Source organism: Saccostrea cucullata, unplaced genomic scaffold (assembly GCF_032062105.1).
Source record: "Saccostrea cucullata isolate Sc308-1 unplaced genomic scaffold, CSIRO_AGI_Scuc_v1 ctg227, whole genome shotgun sequence".
Lineage (NCBI taxonomy): Eukaryota > Metazoa > Mollusca > Bivalvia > Ostreida > Ostreidae > Saccostrea > Saccostrea cuccullata.
The window spans coordinates 8,052-33,632 of NW_026925050.1; the positions used below are offsets into that span (position 1 = coordinate 8,052).

Consider the following 25,581-nt stretch of genomic DNA (forward strand, 5'->3'; position numbering starts at 1 on the left):
AAAGGTTTTTAATGAAAATAAATAACATAATTTCGATTCATTTTTCTCAACATTTTGACCATTGATATTTTCATGAATTTTATTTCAATACATTTTAAGCAGATAAACGAAGCTTCTATAACAATAATTAAGTTATGACACCTCTTAGGTACCTACTTGTGATCCGCCTCACTATCATCTTATGGTGCCTGAAATAGACTATAAGGCGGGAATCGATGTGAGAGCATTCATTCACCGACGTTTTCCGATAAGTCCCGATGTAGCCAATGTGTACCTGAGCATATTTTTGTACAAAAATCTCATGAAACACTGTTATCCACTTAATTCAGATGATGTTTACACACGATCAAGTAAGAAATCAACTGTAAATAAGTTTTAAATCATTTATTTTTCCATCTCAATTTTCTCAACCCGAATGTCTGACGTCACGAAAAGATCATCAACAAAGTTGAGAATTTGCTGAGAGAGACTTGACTTTCAGACGATCGTTTACAAAATTGTGACCTTGATGGTCAACCAAGAGATGTCCCGATGATAGACTAAGGATTAATCTACGCATTTGGGCAGTCAAATTGAGAAGCTGTTGACAAAACAATAGCTTACAGCCCGGGAATGTTCAACAATATTGGCTAAGGACCGCCATCTTGGACTTTTTAACTCTGCGAGTAACCACTCTAAGCAGATCGTGTTTTTCAGACGGTAGGGAGAAAATATGGTCAGATATGCAACAGTCATACACTTTAATAGTCTATCAATGCATCCAGGGCCTAATTTTGGATGCATGTGATGGTACTTTTGAGGGAACATCGTTTTAATTGTGCTACGTTTGATCCCAAAATGGCCTCCCTATAAGCTCGTCCTTGGTATTGTTGGAGCTGACACTGTGGCTGAGCCATGTCGCATTGCATGGGGCGATAAATTCACTCAGCCATCTTGGGACATCCAAGGATCGATTTCTGTGGCTCCAGTTTATGTTTAATGGAGCCTACACCTTTATTTTTCACTTTTTTTCAAGACCCATGTTTTTTGAAAGATAATTACATTATATAGAATGTTTGTTATCCAAAGATAATTTCAACAGAGAAGCCATTGAACTTATGACCATTTTAGGGTGGGTTCCATACATAGTGTTTAATTTAGTCCCAGGTTGTCATGACAAACATGATTATATATTAAACTTTTCTAAACTTAACTGGTCCAAAAAATAATCAGTTCTGAAACTGATCTTAAATTTCTTGAGTAGCTGGGCAAGTCAATGGACACCATGTGATACATACCCCAATTTAATTCTACTGAGAGTCATTTTCCTCCCCATTAACATGATTAAGACACCTGTAACTTTTCTCACACTGCCTCTAGTTTATTTCAAATTAAAAAAGAAGAGTAGTACAGATTATTTTTTTTTTTTTTTGTTTACTAAGCAGAAAAGAAAATCAGGTGTGAACTGGTTTCAGATAGGTGCACAGGTATATGGCTATTTTGAACATGTGTTGCAATTGTTTGAGTCACCAGTCTTGGAGTCTTTTTTCTGTTTGGAAGGAATTCTGATCGTCTTTACGTATAGTTTGTATGTATAGCGATGTACATAGTCCAGCGGTTAATTTATCAATATATATAGATTCCGGTTAGGGATTCATTTTCTCCTTTAAACGATTGATGCTATGGAAGATGGAACAATCTGTTTTAAAATTGTAGGCAAATAATTTCCAGGAATAATCGCAAGATAATCATGATATAAAAAAAATTGACATATGACGTTTACGGAATCAAGATATTATGCATGTTATGCTGAATTTAGGTGATAATAAGATACCGTCACATTCAGGTCACTTGATATTTAGCTATTTCTACATTGACCATGCATATCTCCATCACATATGACTGTATAAATAGTTCCAGATCAACTCCCTCTATCACACCAAAACACCTCAGAGTAGAACATCATTAAGTTTTATTGTTAAACTTTATCAAATTTGCAGCATCCCCACAAGATAATTCACTTAATATCATGGTGATGATTCCCTAATGATCATGATGATATCTTTTGAGTCAACTGACCTTTATGAAATCTTTATTCATTATGATTGTATGAATTGTCTAGGGAGGGGTACCCCAAATTTATACCTCAATCAAGTTCAACAGAGGTCAGTCTGAGTGACATGGAAATGCTAGTACTTACTGACCACTGCCTTCATCAAAAGTCTTACATTGTGTTTTGTTTTAACATCCTTTTTGAGAATTTTTCACTCATTTTGAGACACATTCTTTGCTGGCCTGGTGAAACCTCTACTCGATACTCGGAGTCGTTAAGCAGTGAGGGATCTTTTTGGCACCAGCACCCATAGCGTGAAAAGTGATGTGGGACCTCGGTTTATACAGATTCATCCAAACAAACCAGTCTCCATGCCCACGGGGGGGGGGGGGGGGGGGGGGGGGGATTCAAACCTGCAACATAAAGACCAACTCTGCAACTCTAGAGCAAATACCCTAACCTCTGACCCAAGCTGGTGACCCTAGCATGAACACTGTGCATTTTGTGTACTAATATATATACTGTATCAAAGTCCTAACTACTTTTCTTTATGTGTTTAAACCTCAGGTCCTTGGATATAGTGAAGTTTTTTTTCTTGGTCCCAATGAGCTTGAGATATAGAGGTTTCACCCTGTTTACTGTATAACTTTTAGAACACTTAGTTCTTTCCTAAATCATCTTAAATACAAACAGAAGTAAGCCCTGTCCATGTATATGAAAAAAAACAGGCATATTCATAGCTGAAGCTCTGACAATACTAAGGATATAGGTTATACTGAGGGTTACAATAGGACATTCAATTTTATCCCATGATAAAGGAAATACTGCTGTATAATTATATAATGTTAAATACATATGTCATGTTAGAGAAAAACCTTTGTAATAGTGATATCATGCACATTAAGACAAGTGCGTTGTGTTATCAATTAATGCTTAATGATTCTTATTGCAAATAATTAATGTCATTTTGATTCATGACTTGCAGAATTTATTTGGGGATTCAGAATATGGGAAATAAACTGTTTTTGTCACCTGATTTGTAAACGTTAATAGTATATAATAATAACGTAGACATTAATCATTGTGTATGTCAGATTACCTGAAAAATATATATGTTAACTTAAATTCTTTCTTCAAAACAGACATGGAAAAGCTAATAATGAGCTTGATTGCCAATTATATGTTTTTAGTACAGTATTTCTCATTTTGATGCCGATTTCTCCTCTTTTTTTCGCAGGCTTAGTCGTTATGGAAAGCAATGTCAACCTACAGAGCCTAGATCCTCGGAAACAAGAGTTACTAGAAGCGCGCTTTCTTGGCAGTAGAGTAAGTCATTTTCATTTACACTTATAAGATTCTTCATCTTTTGAGATTGAAGATGATTTTTTTTTCATTAACAAGTTGTGTGTTTTCTATCAGAATTTACTGACGGACAACACGTAACTAGTTAAAGGAAAATCATATGCAATCGCAAAAAATAGAGTTTCATTTTCAATACTGTGGAAGCGTTTTAATTTGTGAGGTTCAATGATCGTGGGTGAGCAAAATGTTGATTCAATGGGATGTTATTTCCCTGGGTAACTCATATATTCAGAAGATTCAGTGAAAAACTATAGAGAAAAATAACTGTTCATAGGGATGTAAATTCATGGATAAGGGTGACCCACAAAGGCCACGAACATTGGTCCCCTGTAAATTATGATGATTCTACATTAGGTTCCTTGACATGAACAAAGTTTGTTACAAATTGTCGTAAACTTGGGTTCCTTAATTTTGTTATTTGTCAAAAGACCGAATTCTTTTTGAATATCATAAAGGAACGAGAGTTGGAGAACAACCTTGGAAACCTTTTTTTCAATATAAAAACTGATGTTAAGGCTTGGAGAAGAGCTTAAACATCATCTAGCCAGCTAAATATCCACCAGAATCATACAACCAAAGATAATCCAATCATCAGTAATCTCCATTAAAGTACACAGCAATTATGTTAAAGCAATATATATTAATTTCTTCAAAAATGCTAACAAGGAATAATAACTTGAAAATGAAATTGCATCAATTATATCTACAATTATATTCTCTTACAAAACAGGGACACTGCTTGTTTTAGCACTTGTAAGAAAAATGTGATAGTTGTTGTGGATGAATTTCTGAAGTAAGGGGTTTGTTAAATGACAGGATTTCACAGGAATAATATTTCAGCAGGACAACCATGTAAAAGAAGCAAACCCAAGATGGTAAAATAATTGAAAACTTTCGCAAATACAAATAGTAGAAGACTTGGTCCATCCGTCTGTAAACTTTTTACATTTTCGACTTCTTCTTCAGAACCACTGGGCCAGTTTTAACTTAACTTGTCACAAAGCACCCTTGGATGAAGCAGATTCAGATTTGTCCAAATAAAGGGCCAAGTCCTCTTTCAAGGGGAGATAATTCAGAAATAGGGGGAAAAAATTGTGAAATTCTAAGTCTGAAGAACCACTGGGCTAAAAATATCATTTGAAACCTTCTTTGCAAAGTGTAGTTGCATATTTCATTACACTTAAAGGTTAGGATGGGGCTACAATTTGGGGTTGCATAGATGCATATACATAAAGTAAAAAAATCTTCTCAAGTACAGCAAAGTTATCGTAAGTCATATTGATATGATAACATCCTCAGGTAGTATGAATTTAAGTTTATTCAAATCATGACCCCAGGAGTAGGGTGAGGCCACAATGGGGGATCAGAAATCTTCTTGAGAACGGCAAGATATTAGTTATATTGATATGCAAGCACCGAGGAATTGTAAACCCAAATTTGCCACAAAGCATCCTTGGATTAAGGGAATTCAAGTTTTTTCTCAAATAAAGAACCACACCCTCATTTAAGGGGAGATAATTAAGATTTAGTGAAAAATTGGTGGAATCTTTCATAAAAAGTCTTTAAGAATCACGGAGCTTAAAGAGTAGAAACTCAAGTAAACCTTAATTGATTCAAATCATGACCCAAGAGGTAGAGTAGGGCTACAATATACAATTAAAGATTAACATATACATGATAATGAAAAAAATGTTTAAAAGAATTTATGTTTAAGAACATCAATGTTATGATATGTCATATGGAAGCATCCTAAGGTAGAGTACATTCAGGTTTGTTCAAATCATAACTTCTTAGAGGTAGGATGGGGCCATAATGGGCAATCAAAGTTTAACATCAGGATGTCTACTAAAAAATCTATAAATGCATGTAAACAAGAATTGAAGATTTTTCTTTTTCATTATTTCATAACTGCCAAGCAGTGTAACTCGAATTAATATTTAAGCATCCCATGGTGTTAAGATTCATAGATTCCTTTGAGTTTGGATGGGACCATAATCATAATAATATGGGAATTTATAAAAATCTTTCAAATTTCTTGTAAACAGCAGTGCATAAGATACTCTGACATATGAACATTTGCAGCCCATGGGTCTCTTGTTTTATTTATATGGGCAAGTAATTGTTTGAAAGCTAGTAAATGGATAGAAAAATTTTTGTGTTTAATATTTCTGCCATCATGCATGGCCACTGATCTCCCAGAAAGTGAGGATTGTCCACAGGGGACCAGAGTACTGTTCTCATGTTGGTCATCCATCTTTGGATCTCAATTAAGTACAGCTTTAAAATTCCTTACTCAATACAACCCAGAACCAGCAGCAGCACAAGTGTGTCAATAGGATTAACTTTTGATTATGACCACAATCTTATAAATGAGAACGAGTTGGACCATTTCTCTTCTGAAAAATGTCATTGACAGCTACTTTTTGACCCATTTAACCTTTCCTATAATGAGGCCAAGTAACAACCCCCCCCCCCCCCCTTTCCCCATTTTTCCTGACTTAATGTTTTTAATGAAAGAGACATATTGCTTTGGCTGTGTTGGTCAGTTGTTTTGTTCATCATACTTTGATGAGTTGATCACAATACTTGAAATACCTGGTATATGAATGAAACACTGCATCATCTTGGCAATGTTGATTTTGATCTGCAGTGCACTACTTGCAGTGAGTCAACATGGTCAAGGTCGAAGTTTGTATAATAATTTGTTAAACAGTTTTTTTATGTTAAAAAAAAAAACTTCAACAAGGCAATCTTGCTCTTCAGAAATACATCTTGCTAGTACTATTGTGACTTAATTGAATAATTATACTCTATAGATTTTGTTTACTATCATCAACATGATCAACATGCACATGTTCGAATTCTGGAAGCTAGTACCACTTAAAGATAAGAAGCCTGTACAGGCTGTAAATTCCTTATGTACATCATGTACATGTTCTGGGTAGAAATGAATCAAATGATACAATTATCCATTTTCAGTTTGTAATTTACTCCTCAGCACAATATATTGAAATAAAATAAAATAAATGTCCACCTCTATTGATATTTATCCTCAACAAGCTATAATTTACATCAAATCTTGATAATTCAGGGAGAAAGTGAATCATAATGCTGCATATACTGTAGCCATTTTGATAGACATCCAACATGTCATTGGGGAAGCAACTATTGTTAAAACAGATATTTGTAGAATATTGATCAAGTTGATTTGAGATCTCATTTTTCAGGGAAATGTATGACACGAATTTTGCTTAATATGTGGAATATGCATGAGTTTATAATTGGCACTTAGTAGCTCTTTAAAAGTAATGACTCTGTACTAAGGAACCTGCTATTGGCAGATAAATATACATCCGCTACACACCGATTAGCCGAGGTGTACTGTGATAACTACTACTGTGTGTGATTATATAGACTAAACATTCCCCTAGGTATTGATCTTTAAAACCGAAATGAATGGGCACAATATTTGAAGAAGCAATGGTTTATTTTGGCAATTAGATCATGAGTAATCTAGAGATACAGTGATGTGCCATAAGTGTTCGTCCAAATTCAATTTTCATTACGTCACTTTACATTTTCACATAACTTCGTCGACGCTGTATCTTTTAACCATGGCGTCAATGTTGAATAAATAAGTATATATTTATAGCATATCCACGTGACTGTCACGTGTCACAATTACGTAGCAAAATTATTTTCGTCTGCTGTGTATTTCCCCTGTAAACAAAATGGCTACCGTGCGTAAAGAATTATATTGATGTTAAAGAAGTCATGTTTCTCTTTACCTGTCTGGATTAAAACATTCAGAAATAGCAAGGAGAACAATTCCCCGGCTACAATAACTTCTGTAGTTGACCATCGCAAGCAGGAAGTGTAGAAAACATACCGAGGAAAGGGAAGCAGGCAAAGCTAAGTGACAGAGACAGTCGCAGCATTTTAAGGTTGGTGAAAGAAAACAGAAAGAGAAAATTATCAGACATAACAGCCTTATTCAATGAAAATAGAGACTCTGCTATATCTAAACGGACAGTTCAGCGAAATTTGTACAAACAGGGGTATTTTAGAAGAGTTGTTCGAAAGCGCATAAGAATTCGCGAAGTGAACAGAAAAGTACGGCTCTCCTTGTGTAGAGGAAACAGATACAAAACTATAGATAATTATTGGAACAGGGTCATCTTTAGTGATGAGTGCAAAGTGGACGTTGGGACTGATAACCGTGTTTTTATATGGAGAAAGGTGGGCGAAGAGTGGATGCCATGTTGTCTCTCGCAACCTCCAACACCGAAGTTTAGTTTAATGATATGGGGCTGCATCACTTTCAACGGTGTAGGGACTGTGACTGTTGTAGATGGTAACATTAATGCTAGAAAATACATTGATATAATTGAAGATCAACTTTGGCCAGTCATAGCACGCCATTTTCCTCGAAATAACTATATATTTCAAGATGACAACGCCCCTATTCACAGAGCCCGAGTAGTTCAAGAATATAAATTACAGAATAATATTCATTCAATGGTTTGGCCCGATAGTCCTGATTTGAACATTATTGTGTGTGGTTATAGAGAAATGAAAGACGGCAACGAAATATTCTTGTGTAAAAATCAGCTGGAGGCAGCAATTCGACGTATCTGGATAAACATCCCAATTTATTATTTTCAGGGCTTATCCAGGTCGACTCTAAGACGAATACAGAAAGTTCTGAGGTCAAAAGGCTATATAACTAAGTATTAAGGTAAGAAAATATATTTCATAATTTTATTTCTGTGTTTTATTTTTCCAAAGCGTTCGTTACTAAGGCGGCCATTTTAAATTTGGACGAACACTTATGGCACATCACTGTATATTGAAATTCGCCTGTGAAGATTGTATAGAATTTGTCGTGATCTGTAATTTGGTGTATTAGGGGGCCCCTGTTTGTTTTTTTTGCCGGTCGTGTCCTATTGGTTTCTGCTCTGGCCTGATGACAGATTTAATTGCGTAGGATTACAAACTTGGTCTTTCCTCAGGATGCTCATTGGTGACAGTGCACATAGAAGTGTTGATTATTGATTTTGGTATTAACAGCTTTAGTAAACAGAATCTCTCTCTCTCTCTCTCTCTCTCTCTCTCTGTATATCATCTTTCTCCATCCCCTCTGTCTCAATCTCTCTTTCCCTCTCTGTCTTTTTTTTCTCTTTTCTCTGTATATATCTCCAATTTTCTTTCCCCTCCCCCATCTATCTCTCTGTATACATCTCTCTCTCTTCCTGCCCCCTCTCTCTGTCTGTCTTTCTCTCCCTGCCCTCTCTCTCTGTCTCCCCTCCCCCTTTGCCCTTCTTCCCCTGCCCTCCCCCCTCTCTCTCTGTCTTTCTACCCGTGCCCCCTCTCTTTCTCTCTTTCCCCCTGCATCCCTCTCTCTCTGTATTTCTCCCCCTGTCCCTCTCTCTCTCTCTCTCTCTGCCCTACACTATTCTGACCTAAGCTCCTATAAACTGCTGCAATAAAGCATTATGACTACAGACATCTGTCTAAATATGTGTGGCACACACAGGGTTCAGTATGTTCTCTATTGTTCATCACAGAATAATGCTACATACATGTAAACATGGATTGTCAGGTAAAAGGTAAATCAGCTGACAGATGACCTAATTATAGAAAGCATTTCCAGAACAAACTAGTTTTCAAACAGGTACCACCCAATTTCCATATCACCCATCCCATTATAACTTTTTTTTAAATAAGTTGGTTTAACAGTACTTTTAGATTTTTTAAACACTTGTTCATGTTGTAGGAACATTATATATGACTCATTTATAGTATGTACTGAAGGAATTAAATAACAGGTTTATTTAGGCCATAATAATAAATAGAAAATTGAAGTAAGATTATTGGTGAGATATTTTCTTTAATTGACTTTACTGTAGGTAGTGTAAAACAGAACATTGTAGTTTTGTAATTGTGTGGTTGAGGGGGATGCACATAAAATTTTCTGTACTACCCAATTTTTACATCATTGCTTAGGCATGTAGTACAGAGTTTACATTATCATCAGATCTGAAGTAGTCTGTAACCAAACCAAAGAAAACAGGAAGTTCAATAATTCATTTCACATTCATCATGTTCATGGAAAAAAAAAAGAATTAAATATGCCTTTTTCACTGTAATCACAATTCATACACATGAAATATTGAAAACTTGCAAACATAAATTGTATGGTTTTTTTTAAGATTGTTAAAAGTGTAAATAGATTATAAATGATTTTGTTTTTTTTTTTTCAGTTTCAGCCATTGAATGTTTCCTCCAACCCCCAAGATAACAGTAACCTGAGTGTGGGGTCAAACGCTGGGGAGGATGAGGTAAGAGAACCAATTTAATTCTGTAAACTGGTCATGGTTAATAAAAATCAAATTAAAGCCGATTTCTAAGAGCAGAAACACACCCTTGTTAAACCATTAAGGTGTCTAGCATACTGATATATATATACAAGTTATCTAATACTTCATTTAAAAAATAGCTGACTTAATCTTTTCACTCACAAAGGAACTTACAATGCTGTTGTTTAAAAATATAATAAAGGAAATCAAATGCTTGGAAAAAATATTGTTTTATGATATTGGAATTGGCAGATTTTACAACCAGTTGATTCTGTCTAAATTTAGATAATGTGATGAAGTGCAGTTTTAAAGAATTTTAAGCATGCTGTGTAATTATAAAATACTTTTGTTAATTAGGCACACTTGGTGTTAACGCCAGAGAAGCAACCTAGAACTCCATCAGAGAGAAAACGAAAGAGAAAAGCAACTGCAAGTGATAGCACAGAGAGTAGTAAGTATATATAGAGCAAGGGGGCAGGTGCTCTCAAACCACCAAAAACATTAAAAAACAATCAGGGCCAGGCCAGTATTGTCATGTTAGGTCACCTAGTGAATCAAGATTGCAGAATTTGTTGTTGATGGATATTTTTGCTTGCATTATTTTTAACTATGGAGATAAAATCTTGAAAAACCTTGCAAAATCTTCCAGAATCAAGACACAATTAGTATTATGTTGTTCGTACCTCTTGCAACCCAGTGAACACACACGCTGACAAATCATCACATAGCAAAATCATAGGGTCAGGGACTTTTGAAATATATCAGTGATTAAGTGTATGTGCATCATTGATACATAGAAATATCAAACTTGGAAGTAGGGCAGGGAGGGGGTGTCAAGTCAGAAAATAAGAATAAGGAATAGCATGGAACACGATGTAGTTTGGACATACACTAGAGATACATATACCCCCAATTCCACCCACTTTAATGTGAGTAGAATTGCTTTTAGTAGTTTTTAGGGATGTCAAATCGGTCAATTTTTAATATGTTTTTTTTTCGAGTACCCGGGTACTCGGTAAAAGTGTAAATAGATATGAACAAGTTAATTGATAACTGTAAAACATTGTAAACTCTTGTAGAAATAAAACCGATGGGAGGTTACCTGCAAATGCGTTGTAACAATTATGACCACTTTGTACCCGACGAAATTTAATCTAACATTTTTTTTTTTAAGTTCAAATATTTATCAGATAAATACGAGAAATAAAATCATAAATGGTTCACAATGTTTTTGTTTTAAAAATAATCTGTTCCGTAATTGTAATGTAACTCTTTACAAATTGGTGCGTTTGACATCCAAGTGATAAGTTGTCAGAGCTACATGTACGGTATAAACTTGATCAAGTTATCCTATAACAAAGCGGATTTATACGATCTTCGTACACTTTTTGATCCTAGATTTCATAGAATTACGATACGGTATGTTGTGGTGGAGCAACGATGGACATAATATTTTTAAAGTATTTGCCTTCAAGCATTTGCATTAATTGGCAGGTAATCAAACGCATTATATCAACAATCGCACATGCAATGTACTTTGAAATTTACGGCTTCTTGGAGAAATGACAAAATCATTAAATTTATATATATAATGGACTTTAAATATATTCAATGAAAACAAACAATTAAAGCAAACTAAACATAAGGGTAGAAGACATGTCGAAGGTGAGAAAAGCCAGGTAGGTACATCAGGTGTTTGGTCACGATAATATATAAACACTGCCACAGGCGATAACCATGATAACGGTCATTTAGAATGTATGAAACCCTACTTACTGTATGTACAAGCGCAATGAACATTTTACGTTTTAAAAGCGACGCATTAATGCATAAATAAATAAGCTTAGAAATATTTAAAAATATACATCCGTACCGATTTTAGTATTCGATACTCGGACGTTTATAAATTATAAACCTATTCAAAAGAATCCCTAGTAGTTTTATGTCGCTTGAAATGTTTTTTTGTTTGTTCATCAATCATTAATTTGAATGAATGGTCATTTTAAAACATTATAAAACATCTTTCTGTAAGAATGTCAGCAAATGTATGAGACAATGCATCTAAGGTCCTTTGGAAAATAAATTATGGAACTTGCCTCTTCTGCAGAAATATAAAAAAGCAGGTGCTCAATTATAAACAAAAGCGTAACTGTCATCTCCACAGCTTATCTGGTTAGGAAGTTATTCTTTTTTTACATTGAATTTATTATGGAGAAGGAAAGATCAATACCTCATGCTGTTACATGTTGTCCTATCATCATCAGAGATGTACATATTCTGAAGGAAAACAGTTGTTTATCCGTGACATATTTCAACACATTTGTATAGTTTTTGTATACATATAGGCTGTCTTTCAATTCTTGGATATGATATATGTAGGCCTCTCTAGGCATTATATGATAAAATACTGAAATAATGTATAGAAATACTGTAAATATATATACACATCGGTTATATATCCAAGAGTTGACATCACGAATTGAAAGGTTGATCATATTACAAAATGTTGAAGGGAGGGGGGTGGGGGAGGTGATAGCTTTCATCATTGTATATTTTATCCACCATATATAAACTGGGTGTTTGTTTTGTTTTTTATTTTTTCAAAATAAGAAATGATGTGATTTACCTTTTGTTTTTAAATTGATATAAGTGTGATTCACTTTTACAATTTAATCAATTAAATCTTAGTAAACACTGATGAAGTCAGAGAAATAAATGTACAGAAATATTCAGATTCTTCTGAAAGGGAAAAAATGACTGATTCCTGGGAGAAAGCAATAATAAAAAAAATCTTTTAATTAAAACATGTTGAAAGCTGTATGAATTCTGATAATATCATTTTTCTTAAAACTTTTTCAGCAACTCCAAAGTCCACTAGGCCTGAAGCTAATGGAAAGAAAATCAATGATTACTTTAAGGTAAGTATAATATTTACTCCTATTTTTCCTGCAGCTTGTTATGAAGCCTGGAATAAAGGGAAGATTAAGTACTCCGACCCAATGGGTGATAAGGAGCAGTAGGAGGATCGAGAGCCAATATTGATTTCTATTCTGGACAAAAAGTACAGCTGCATATCAAAATTACTACAATGAGATGTTGATATAATGCTAAGGAGTAATAAAAAAGAGAAAAAGGACAGCATCTCATGAACCTGTTAAATTTTACTGAGTCTCTCAGGCTGTATGGCTTGATATGGCATTGAAATTTTATTTTTTGGTGTATTATTTCCATCCCAATTTTATTGCCATGTAGACTTTTTGTTCTTATCCATGTAATATAGATGGAATAAGCAGAACTTAGGAAATACTGTACATTTCAAATTTAAATATGGAGATTGATACTATGTACTATTCTTTTACATAGCAAAACCAGTCCCCCAGTAGAGGGTCAATGAATACACACTTAGGAACCAAATCACCGTCCCCCCAGGGCATTCCATATGTAAGTACTAAACCCCACCCACCCCCAGACTAGAGCATTCCATGTATGTAATCACTATATGTTCCAAATAAACTTACTGATTTGAATTTTATATGTTTCATGATGGCATATTTCATGAAGTGTACTAGTGCTTCATTAGCTGTAGTTCATGTACTTCAGAATTTTCAAAAATTCCTCACATCTTATTTTTACATTATTTATGTACTGATAGCCTCCAAATTATATCAATCAGTGTTTAAAGGAAACAGCTAGCACTATTGTTTTGTTGTCAAATTAGGTTTTATGCCATCACAATGGAGAAATTCATCCTCTATTCTTAATAAACCATGTTAACATATAACACCCCCCCCCTTATTCTGCATACAAATAGAGAGGATGCCCAGGATACGGTCTTTGAAAACTATATTTACATCAGGATTTTTACATTTGACAGAATTATACATTCCCTCTTCAGTACCTCTGACAGCATTTGAATGCTATATTTTCATCGTGATTTTTGTATTATTCAGGGCTACACAGTTCCCTCCCCTGGTAGTCTCAGTAACTCGGACAGTATGGGTTACCCCCCTCAGCGGTCACTGTACCAGTACCACAAGGCCGTGCAGACCGACGTCGAGCACGTCAACAGTGTAGACCAAAAAGACAATCGCATGGAAGATTTAATACGGGTAAGGAGGTCAGGGAATGAGTGATAAAAAAGACTATCTGTTCAAGAAAATATCAGTCTTGTATATCATATTATTAAATAATATAGCAATAACCAAAACTGGTAAATATAAAACCAAATAACAATTGTGTTGAAATAAAGTGTCATGAAAATTTAGTGTTCTACAGTACATTTAAAAATTTTTATCCAAATGTGCTAATCTATGATTATGCTTATAATTATCAGAGTATGAAAAAGATTGTTCTATAATTTTTTATTATACTGTTTTTGAAGGACTGTATCCAACAAAGAAAGTTATGTTTTTTTATTCACAGCAAAACGAAGAACTTCGGAGACAAGTGACCACTCAGCAGTCCCAGTTAACTGCTCAACAGAAACTTATAGAGAAAAACAAAGATACCGCCCAGAAATGTCTGCAAGTCAACAAATCTCTACTCATAGAAAAGGTAGGGGGAACTTTATATCTGTCTCACAGAGAAAAGATACTGCCCAGAAACGTCTCCAAGTCAACATGACCATTTCTTTACTTATAGAAACTTAGGCAGAGAAGTGTTATTTTAATATGTATCTCATATAGAAAAAAAGATGCTGCCCAGAAATGTCTAAAAAGTCAAGAAGTTTATACTAATAAAAAGAGGAAGGGCCCAGGCTTTAAACATGTCTCTTGGAAAAAAAGAAGCATTGGTTTGCTAAACCTGTCTTTTTTTCATAGATGGTCTAAAATTAATGGTGTTCAAACCTCTTCAGATAATGTTTACAAAAAAAAATAATTAAAAATTTAATTCATATCTGTATTTGATTCAGCAACTACAAGTCTGTGCTTCATGTAAAATATAGAAGCCTAGTACAGTTAAGAATGTTGTATGTAATATCCAGTGTCACATATTTGAAGGATTCTTTTGGTAAAGACTTCATTTATCAATCTGTCGTGAAGAAGTTATTAGTTGAGGTATGGCCTTTAAGATAACACATCAGCTGCATTGATTTTTGTGGAATAGAATGCATATCTGTTGCTGGAAAGAGAAATTTAATCTACATTGTGGGCAAGTGCTCAAGTGGTGGTTTGATTAAACCTTTATGAACCATGTAGAATTATATTGATTATTCTGCTTTTTAAAAAAAAAAGAGGGGGGGGGGGCTTGATTAAAATCTTCACTTTCATTTAAGTATTGAAAAAATATTCTTATTTAAATTTATCAGAGTCATATGTTTTAGGTTTTTTTTTCATACATTTTGGAACTTTTTAAGAGATTATATAGAATATGTCGATTTTTTTTGTAACCTCTTGTTTGGGTTAATTAAAATTTTTGAAATTTTAAGAAAGTCTATCAAAATACTCCTGATAAAAATTTGATTATGGGCAAAGAATATTCTTAAATATTTAATCAACATAAATATTCTGCCCAGTGAACTTGATTGTTCTAATTTAATTCTGATCGTTATAGAGCAAGTTGGAGAAGAAGACGACGCGACAGAAGTCGATGGGGAATCGGTTACGGCTGGGACAGTTCGTGACCCAACGACAGGGGGCCACATTTGTCGAGAACTGGGTGGATGGATGGGCATTTACGGACCTTATGAAGTATTTATATTCTTTCAAACCTTTCTGAAGTATTTATACTCTTATAAAACTTTAAGAAGTATTTATATTTTTACAAAACTTTATGAAGTATTTATACTTTTAAGTTGTGTTGCTAAAGCATGTAAATCTTAACTGATACAGAAGATGTAAAACAATCTGAATTAAAAGTTTGAAAGATCTTTTGTCGATGGGGGAAAAAGCAGTGTAAAATCATTTCTTTGTGACAGAGTATGTAGAATATAGAGCCTACTTTCACTTCCCATTTACTTTCACTTCATTTTACAGGCAACAAGAGAGAATAGCCCAGGAGAGAGAAGACATAGAGAAACAACGTAAACTTCTAGTCAAGAAAAAACCTAACACTGCAGTCACAAAGAATTCCAAAAATGACAACTTTCTGAAACCAGGTGGAGAGAAACCGTAAGTTTGCTAGATGATATCCAAGGAGACAAATGTAATTGAATAAAAAATTGTGTTAGCCAAAATTTCGATCTCATGGAAAAAAGAATGTTTTCGAAACTTTTCTACGTATGGAAATGTAAATTCATGATAATTGGTGGAAAATCTATGATGAGCGATTAGTTAGATTATTTTGTAAAGTTCATAACAAACATAACATTGTCAGAGCAAAGATGCTTTCCTCAGCTAGGCCATAGAGCTCAATTGGCCGTAACTCCATTTCTCAGAACAAATTTGCTTTTCTTCAAAGGCTGTGTTTTTATCTCATTGAAATGTTCTAATACTTAAAATGCCTAATCAACAAAATCAAGGAAAAATGTCCTATGCACGGTTTGTTTGTTATTTTCAGTCTGACATTAGCAGAGTTTTACGAACAAGACGAAATCCTCAAGTTACGCCAGGCTAGTCTTAAGAAGGAGGATGCTGATATTCAGCTGGAGTTGGAGAAATTAGAACGGGAGAGGAACCTTCACATACGAGAGCTCAAACGGATCCATAACGAGGATAACTCCAGGTGCGTATTTGTTGTCATAGTAGCATAACGAGGACAACTCCAGGTGTGTTGTGTTGATTTTCTCATTGTTAAATCTAACATAGACAAAATGAGGACAACTCTAAATAGGTTTTTTTTGGCAATTGGAATTGTCATGTGTACTTGTACTGTTAAACTTTACCATTAAATTGATCACTTTGATTGAAAACTAGTTACCCATCAGAAAATATTTTATTGTGCAATTTTAATGCAAAAATCCAAGGAATGTAAAAACTGTGTAGCATATGTTTAGGATTCCATTGTTTGAATCCCATTATTTGTATGTTGTTCTGTTGGTTAGGAAAAAGTGAGAGTTTTTGTTTTGATTATCAAGCAAAAAATTTTTTCGATGCAATAAATTTGAAAATTTCATATAGAAATTTTAAAAGTAAATGTGCTCCATTATATATTAATTTGTGCATCTTCTTACACTGAATATTGACTTTGACAAACCACAAAATGTTCAACAGTATCAATTTGAAAGAATGTGAACAACCGCACTCTCTTGATGTTTTGTATTTCAGGTTTAAGGACCATCCGACTCTCAATGAACGATATTTATTGTTAAATTTACTGGGTAAAGGAGGATTCAGTGAAGTCCACAAAGTAAGTATATTAATAACTCTGCTTTGAATTTCATTCGACTTTCTCAAATTAATAAGTATCAAAAGGGAATATGAAATCAAAAATTCATTAGGGATATACTGTATGCCCTTAGTAGGGCTAATTCAAACAATAAAGTATAATTTCTTAAACAAAACTATGACTGGTTGAATTTGAAACAAGGCAAAATGTTTGCATATGTGAGAGGGCAAAAATAACAAGGGGTGAAAATTACCCTGTATACAGTAGATGTCATTATTTGTTTATGTTTTGGTAGATTTCAGATCATTTAACTCCATTATTTTGCAGGGATTTGATCTAAAGGATCAAAGATATGTGGCCTGTAAGATTCATCAGTTAAATCGAGAATGGAAGGACGATAAAAAAGCCAATTATATTAAGTGAGTATTCAGTATGGAATGTACCAATGGTTTTTCAGTTTAAAAAAAATCGAAATCATCAGATTATTGCTATTTTATGCCTAGTGTAAAGTGAATTTGATGTAATATGAACTTGAATAAAGTAAAGGTTTTAAAGATATGATTTCATGCACAATAATCTGCATTTGATATTTAGAATGTCAGGACTTTCTGATAAAACATTTATTTATTAAAGGCTTTTTAGGGGTTATTTGCAGAATATTTCTAGATGTACATGAACATAAGTGTGTTCTTCAGTAATTGTCTTGAATATTGATCTGTTGTGTTTTGTAGACATGCCCTAAGGGAATACAATATTCACAAAACTCTGGATCATCCCAGAATAGTTCGACTGTACGATGTGTTTGAAATCGACAACAATTCGTAAGTTTTACTTGTAAATGGGATTGACAGCTAAAAGGAACCAATTTTATGATATTATATGTATTTTACAATTGTTTGTGATATGGTGCTTCAAAACAAAATGTAAAATAATTTCTCACCTAGTTAAAGAAATAAATCCAAATTTTCAACATGAAAAACAAATGTAGTAATGTTTGCTAATTTCATGCATTAAAGTTGGATTCATATTTTGACTTCTTTGGTCCTTTACCATTTATGTTAATGAAAAAAAAAGATAAGCAAAAATATGAATTATGCTGTTGTGTGAATAAATGGATAAACATACTGATAACCCTTTCAGGTGACTGCATCAAATCTTCCTTGACCTATGTGTAAAATTTAGATGTAGATTAATGTCTTGTTTTTCCTTATAGATTCTGCACAGTGTTAGAGTATTGTGAAGGGAATGACCTTGACTTCTACCTGAAGCAGAACAAATCCATTCCAGAAAAGGAAGCTCGCTCGATCATCTCCCAGACGGTCAGCGCCCTCAAATATCTCAATGAAATCAAGCCACCTGTGATTCATTATGACCTCAAACCAGGTAAATATTATGTGATTGAAAAAAAGAGTGTCTACACACAGTAAAATGACATTACTTTAATAATGAGTCCCCCCCCCCCAAAAAAAAGTGTCAGATAAATCTTTTTGTCTAACTGTGGTATGACTGATGCTGAGTGATTTAATATTTTGCATCTAATCTTGCTTAATGAGTCAGGGCTAGACAAATAGCTATCTCTTAATCGACATGCAGTAGTGTTTACAAATTCGTGTTGTTTGTAGGTTTTATGAGATTGATCACTGTCCGATATCATCACTTTGTAAATATTAATTAAATAAGGCCATACCAATTTGTAAAATAGTTCAATTTTCAAAAATAAAAAGTGAGGCGAGCGAGCGAAATTTTTTTATAAATATTATTTTTTATTTTGGGTTTCAAAATTATGAGGCGAGCGAATATAATTAATATTTTATATATTTTAATTAAGTGTGATTTCAAAGAGCTTGAACCTAAAAAATTAAGATAGATATCATTTGCATACCACATGAACTTATCATTCTTAACTTTTAATTTGGAGATTTTTTTTAATAAGTAAAAATGTGTCAAATTTCAAAGACTTTACTTTCATAAATGTAATGTTTTCAAACATCTCCTCTGCTTCCAATTCTTTTGCTGTGTATGAAACAACTTTGTACCCATTGTTTTTAACTATAGTACACAGTGTTGTGCAATTAAAAATATCAAGTACTAGAAAGAAATTAATTGCTGATAAAAGTCAGGGTACTGAGGTCATTCTTTTTAAAGTCAAAGTTTAAATTCTCAATATCAAATTCAGTCATGTTTAAATTTTTATGAAATAAAATTAAAAGGAACTTCAATAAATTATCTTCCTTTTCTCTGATCATTGCACTAGCTCATTTAGAATGAAATTAAATTCATTTTGTTTTCATCTTAAATCATTCAGAAAAGAAATATATTTTATGTGAGTCACAAAACACTTATCTTTCAGTTGATTGAGTGGTCGTAAATAATTTAAAGATATAGCTGCATGTATTTACCATAAACGGAGGAATAGAGGAAATTCTAGGAAAAAACGATCGCTTTTGGAAGTAAATAAGTCAGGTAGTTCTGCAAACGGATAAGATTATGGAGATTTATTGACAGTATTGACTTCGAGTATGTTGTCTGGAAAATATAAACTGGTTGGGAATTTTATAGCCAAAAACGAGTTAAAATACTGGTTGTGCTTTTCATGTATTGCGTGTGTAGTTATACAAAGCCCGACGGGCTACCTCCTTGTAGAAAACCACTATCCCGACCTCCAAAAATGTTAGCCCCGGGCGTCAGGGGATGCTAATTGCACACCCCTGGTACCTATGAACAGTTACAGACATGGTGCAAAACTTCACAAACTGCTTCAATCTCACTATAAATCCCGCGCATCTGTCATACATGTGTGTTTGTTGCAAAAAGTCGAGAAAAAAAATTGCAGTCGGATTTTTTTGGAAGCGCGCGCAGACATTTTTTTTTTAATATTATAATTTGCATTTGTAATAAATAGAAGCGGCGAATCCGACGAACTATATTAGAAATTGGTATGGCCTAAATACAACATTAATTTTAACAAAGGTGTATCTTATCGCAGAATTTTGGGAATGAATACTCCTTAAAATTAAATATTTTCCTCTAAATTTATCTGGGAAAGAATTGCATGATTTTAGATCTAGGATGGTCTTCATGTAGTATTTAGGTGTCTCACTCAAGAATTTAATATCAATGATTCATTTCTGTGTAATTTAAGAAAAAGGTGGGACAACCATATTTTTTGGTAGGACAAGTAGTTTTACGATGGTAACCTGTCCGAGGGCAAGTACTGAAAAATTCTATTTGTCTACCCCTCATGAGTTTTGCTTGTAAAATAAAAAGAAGATATGAGATCATATTTTCCTGGCAGTTGTTGCTTCAGTTAATAGTTGAGATGAGGAAAGAGTCTTTAAGTTCCATCAGAAATGTATTGCAAGTTTATTGTTGATAGGGAGGACTACGTTTTACATGATATGTCTGATTTTAATTTCAGGAAATATTTTACTGGGCAGTGGGTCAGTCAGTGGAGAAATCAAGATTACTGATTTTGGCCTCAGTAAAATCATGGATGAGGAAAATATCACTCCTGATGGCATGGATCTCACTTCTCAAGGAGCGGGAACATACTGGTAAGTACTCGTCACCTCAGGGTGTACTCATTCACACAATGTCTTCAATAAGTCTGAAAAAATTTGTTTCGTAATCCTTATGCATTAAATACTGTAAACCAACTTTTATTCGGGTGCGAGAAATATTCAGGAGTTCCACGACCTACTTTTATTCGCGAATATTAATCGCTGCGAATTAAATAATTTTGATAAGTATTCGTAGAGAATGTTTTCTCGGTTGAAAAATTAATTGTCGCCAGTTGATTTCAAACTGACAAATCGCGAATAAAAGATAACGTGAATAATTAGTTGATTTATGGTATGAAAAAGTGTAAGAATTCAATTGAATAAGAATAAGAGTTTATGATCATTTTCCAAACCTTGACATTGCAGGTATTTACCACCAGAGTGCTTTGTGGTAGGGAAGAATCCCCCGAAAATTTCTTCCAAGGTGGACGTGTGGTCGGTGGGGGTGATATTTTACCAGTGTCTTTATGGCAAAAAGGTACAGTGCCTATAGTGGTTACACACCTGTAAGTATTGAATAAAGGTACACAGAGGACTTAAGATGTTTTAGCTAGATTCTTATTGGATAGATTTCTCCTGAGATTGGCACTCTGTGAATAAGGCCTTTATGTTTTCAACAAAATTAATGGAAGCTTCACTAAGTTATGAAATCCATGAAACAGTGACTATTCACAATAGAAAATGCATAGAAGTAAATAATCTTATATATTTGATCTTTCTCCTAGAAAAAGAATTTGATTTCACAATAAAAACTTTGCATGGTATTTGTAGCCCTTTGGACACAATTTATCTCAAGCTGCCATTTTAGAAGAAAACACAATATTAAAGGCTACAGAGGTGGAGTTCCCATCCAAGCCACCAGTGAACAGTGAGGCCAAGGTAAGAATTGGATGACCACTGATCGGATTATAGTAAAAAATTACATTGAAATGCATGATATGAAAACAGAGCATATATTAATGTAAACATTGAAGACATGCACATTACTTGAAGGTGTCATTCCTACTTTAATTGTTGATTATACAGTTTTGTTTGTTAAAATGGGTTTTTTTTTGGATTTCAGAATTTCATTCGTCAGTGCTTACAGTACAAAAAAGAAATGAGGCCCGATGTGTTACTGTTGTCACAACATGAATACCTAAAACCCACACAACTCAAGTCAAAAGGGTAAGCTGTCCCATCAACACCCAGTTGCTTGTTTAGTGTGGTGGCTTTTTTCTCTGTGCATTTTAATCACCTTCAAGTATTCATAGCTCAAAACATTTTTGTGGCACTGAGACAGAAGTTGCCAGTCAGTGCAAACTTGAACTCCTTGGGAATTTAGGAGGCTTCCATATTTTCTCTATATGGACAAATATCCCAAAAAAGTTCCTATTATCAATAATTTTTTGAGTGAGATTCAATTTTTTTAAAATCATGTTTATTATTTATCAGTAGCGATTTTTTTGGGCCTTTGTAATGAGAACGTAAACGATTGATAGGTCTGGTATGATCAAAAGTATTTCTCAAATTTAAGAAGGCTATTTGGAGAAAAATATACTCAGGGACTTTAAAAACGCCTATTGAAATTGTTTTTATTGTCATTGGTACATTATGTTACATGTTGTAGGAAATTTATTAAAAATCATAATTTTTCCAAGGAATGTCTTCATTTCCAGTACAATCAACGAATTTGTTAACCAAGTTTTTTCAAGGGAAACAATTAAAATTACACTGTCAACATTTTTTGCCGTTTTGATTAGTAACGTGTATGACCACCATTTGCAACTTCACATGCTCTCAAGCGGGACATCATGGATTGACATACAGCTCGAATTCATCTCATAGGAATGTTATACCACTCTTCCTGTAGATCTTTTGCTAATTCTGGCATGCTTGCGGGTTGGCGTCGACGTCTTTTTAACGTCTTCCCAGCTTGTCACACACATGTTCGATGGGATTAAGGTCGGCAGATCAAGCTGGGAATTCCAAGATGTCAACTCTATTAGTGTTTAAAACACTGTTTATCAATGATATGGATACATGCCACAATGATTAAAACAAAATACATAGGCAAAATATTAGAAAATCAAAATTGTGAATTTGTTTCACAAGACATTTTCATATAGGTGTTTTTAAAGTCTCTGAGTATATGTATAGGCTCCTTTGACTTTTCTGATTTTCAATTTTACTTGCCCCCATCTGATATTACTGGCTTGGGACCAGTAGGTTTAGGAACTGATTCTGAACCCTCATGTCTAGTGAACAAAAGGCAGGGTTATCTTAAAGAGTATTAGAAAATAACAGTTTAGGGAACAGCAGAATAAGCAGAGGATTAGGACATACACTGGGAAATCCCCCTCAGGGACAATTCTGATTACATTACCACCCAAAATGTGAGCTTAACACAGCTTGTAGCCCAAAAATTGATGACATTTTTTTTAAACATTTTAATTTACAATGACTATAAAGATGAGTGAAATTAATGCTGGATTTAATTTCTTTAGATCCCGATCTGAATCGATAAGGTCGCGTTCTCAGTCGACGGACGGTGACCCAGACGATCAATGTTATTTCTGATTGCCCTCTGGGATGACGCAACAAAGAAAAGTACCTGTCATTTATAAATGTGGCTTTTAGTGTTTGCGCTTGGGCATCATTGGGCATTGTCATCCATAAAATGGGGTCACAAAGACTTTTTTTTATCAATTTTCACAAGAATGTTGCATAGGGGCATGATGATTTTTATTCAGCTTCTTTAAAAACTTAGATTTTTAAAATCAATGATCTTTACAGGAATAACATTTCATGGAACAAATTTAATAGTAAAATTGACCCATTTAACTCTTCATCTGTCAAACAAAGGTCTTGTTTATTGCTAAAAATTTGTTTCACATGTTTATTGATATAGTATATATGTATTTACAAACGAAATGTGTGAAAACAAGTCCGTCCAGTTCACTCAGTTTAAGTTGATCAGCTCTGCATATTTAATTGTCTTCTGTAGTGCACATGCATTTACTAAAATAATATGATATTGTTCTAAATGTACTTTTATACTGTAAAATCACATATTTTCGTGGGATCACATTTTTCGTGGTTTGAGTAAAAAATATGGGTTTTGGGGGATTTAATATCGTGGATGGAAGATTGATGAAAGTTATATAGAGAATAATACATACCCTTTTCCATATCACATCCTGTATCAGCCCGAGACACCAATATCAGCCAGAGGGCCTTCGGCCCTCTGGCTGATATTGGTGTCTCGGGCTGATACAGGATGTGATATGGAAAAGGGTATGTTTTATTATATTTATTACATACTTAGTAATAAAATACAGAACACATTAAGTTGAGAAGAAAATAAGTAAATATAATCATGCATGGACTTCTTACAGAAATATACATGATCTATTGTCTCATACGATTTGGGTTTATTTCTACTTCTATTTCAATGCACTCGATCCGTAATTAAGATTAACCTTGTTTTCAAAAAGTTAAAATTAAGAGAATATGAACCCACCAAAAATTTTGTACGATCATAAGTACTGTTTTTGTGGTTTAATTTACTAAGAGTGTGATATGACGTCACAATAGCCGTATCAACCCTGCAGGGCTGATATGGATTTGCGGGGCTGATATAGGTTATCAGCCCCGCAAATCCATATCAGCCCTGCAGGGCTGATACGGCTATTGTGACGTCAGCCATATTGCATATACAAAAAACCTGTATTTATTACTAAGTGTGTAATAAATTTCATTATAGACAAATTTGTGGGTCTCTTCATACCTCAAAATCCACGAAAATAAACCCCCATGAAAATGAGAGATTTCACAGTATTCTTCATTTAAATACAGACTATATATCTCACTGATCAATTTTTAAATTTGAGTTACATATGTCATGTATATGTAAATTTGATACATATTGTGATTTGCATATTGTGATGTTAACATCCATTTGTTTATTTGCAGGCATATGAGTGAATCAATGATGGCTCCAAGTCCGGGACCACCCACCCTCGGTACACACGCACTAACTCTTAGCCAGTCCCCCTCTTTTACCTTTGGCGAGAAACTATGATAATCAATTTAGTGTGATAATTTTTTTTCAATTTCACTGTTTCCTCTCCATCCATGGCAAGGAAAAGGGAAGCAAGTCCTACCAAAACTGTAGGTAGGGTCAGAATTCCCCGGGGTAAAAAGAGGTTTTTACTGTTTCCTTTTGGGGGGAAAACTATGTTTTCCCTGGAAGAAAGTGTGTGTGATGAAATGACTTGTGGAAAATTTGTGATCAAGATTTCATCATTGGATGGTGGGGGTCTCCAATTCCTCAAAACTTCAAAAAACAAAACTTGTTGAGGAATCCAAGTTGTGAATAGTGAGTTAATTGTACATAAATTATTGAAAATAATTCCCAACACTGATGCTTCTGTACAATGCAGACAGAGACTTCATATTTGTTTTACTAGGTGTTACAAACAACAAACATTCTTGTTATTTTTTACTTGCCAAATATGTGATTCAGTGAGGGAAAGTGTGAATGTTACCATGGCAATGAAGACGTTTTCCTTGGCAACCAGCATGAAAAAGTTTTTCTTTGTGAGTTTCTGGAATATGGTGCAAAAAAATTCTGGAATACATGGACATGTACCTCCCAGTGTGGTCAGAAAGCAGTGATTTAATATTTATAAATAAACCGCATGTATTCTCCATTGCAAGCATCAGAATTCTATTCGTCAAAGGAATTTTTACGAGAAAAAAATCACCTCGTTAGAAATGGATATCCTCTACCAAGATGACTCGTCGTCAACAGAGAACAGAATAACCAGAGTTATTCAACTTTTAATCATTTGAGCTGTTGTATTTTATGAGCAAGTGTATCTGTATGGAATTTAGAAATTCATTCTTAACCTGTAGGAATTAGTGTATGGCATTCTAGGCTGTGATAAGCTAATTGTTGGTGAAATATGTTTGTTCAAATTTTGAATTTTTTCATCCTAAGACAAATATTCATCTTTTA

The 25,581-nt window shown here is 34.0% G+C and overlaps 1 protein-coding gene across 2 annotated transcripts; it reads left to right on the top strand.

The window, feature by feature from the left end:
• The first annotated feature begins 212 nt into the window (after positions 1–212).
• On the top strand, positions 213–25,581 carry LOC134267929 (serine/threonine-protein kinase tousled-like 1). 2 transcript variants are annotated; one of them, XM_062750132.1, is made up of 20 exons: positions 213–350; positions 3,270–3,358; positions 9,658–9,735; positions 10,111–10,204; positions 12,613–12,671; positions 13,117–13,194; positions 13,704–13,862; positions 14,176–14,307; positions 15,307–15,443; positions 15,729–15,863; positions 16,252–16,416; positions 16,959–17,040; positions 17,347–17,438; positions 17,751–17,840; positions 18,233–18,402; positions 20,438–20,573; positions 20,946–21,057; positions 21,351–21,458; positions 21,643–21,746; positions 24,534–25,581. In XM_062750132.1, exons 1-20 carry the CDS (start codon positions 302–304, stop codon positions 24,640–24,642), a joined length of 2,178 nt encoding a protein of 725 aa, XP_062606116.1. In that variant the 5' UTR covers positions 213–301; the 3' UTR covers positions 24,643–25,581. The 2 variants fall into 2 exon arrangements, with proteins under 2 accessions (XP_062606116.1, XP_062606117.1); XM_062750133.1 differs by lacking the exon at positions 213–350 and adding an exon at positions 387–699.

Bases quoted from the DNA above. Each gene is read 5' to 3' on its own strand.
- LOC134267929 (XM_062750132.1), top strand. From the start codon at position 302: ATGAAACACTGTTATCCACTTAATTCAGATGATGTTTACACACGATCA. The intron at 17,041-17,346 runs GTAAGTATATTA...ATTATTTTGCAG, and splicing joins GATTCAGTGAAGTCCACAAA to GGATTTGATCTAAAGGATCA. The intron at 17,439-17,750 runs GTGAGTATTCAG...TGTGTTTTGTAG, and splicing joins AAAAAAGCCAATTATATTAA to ACATGCCCTAAGGGAATACA.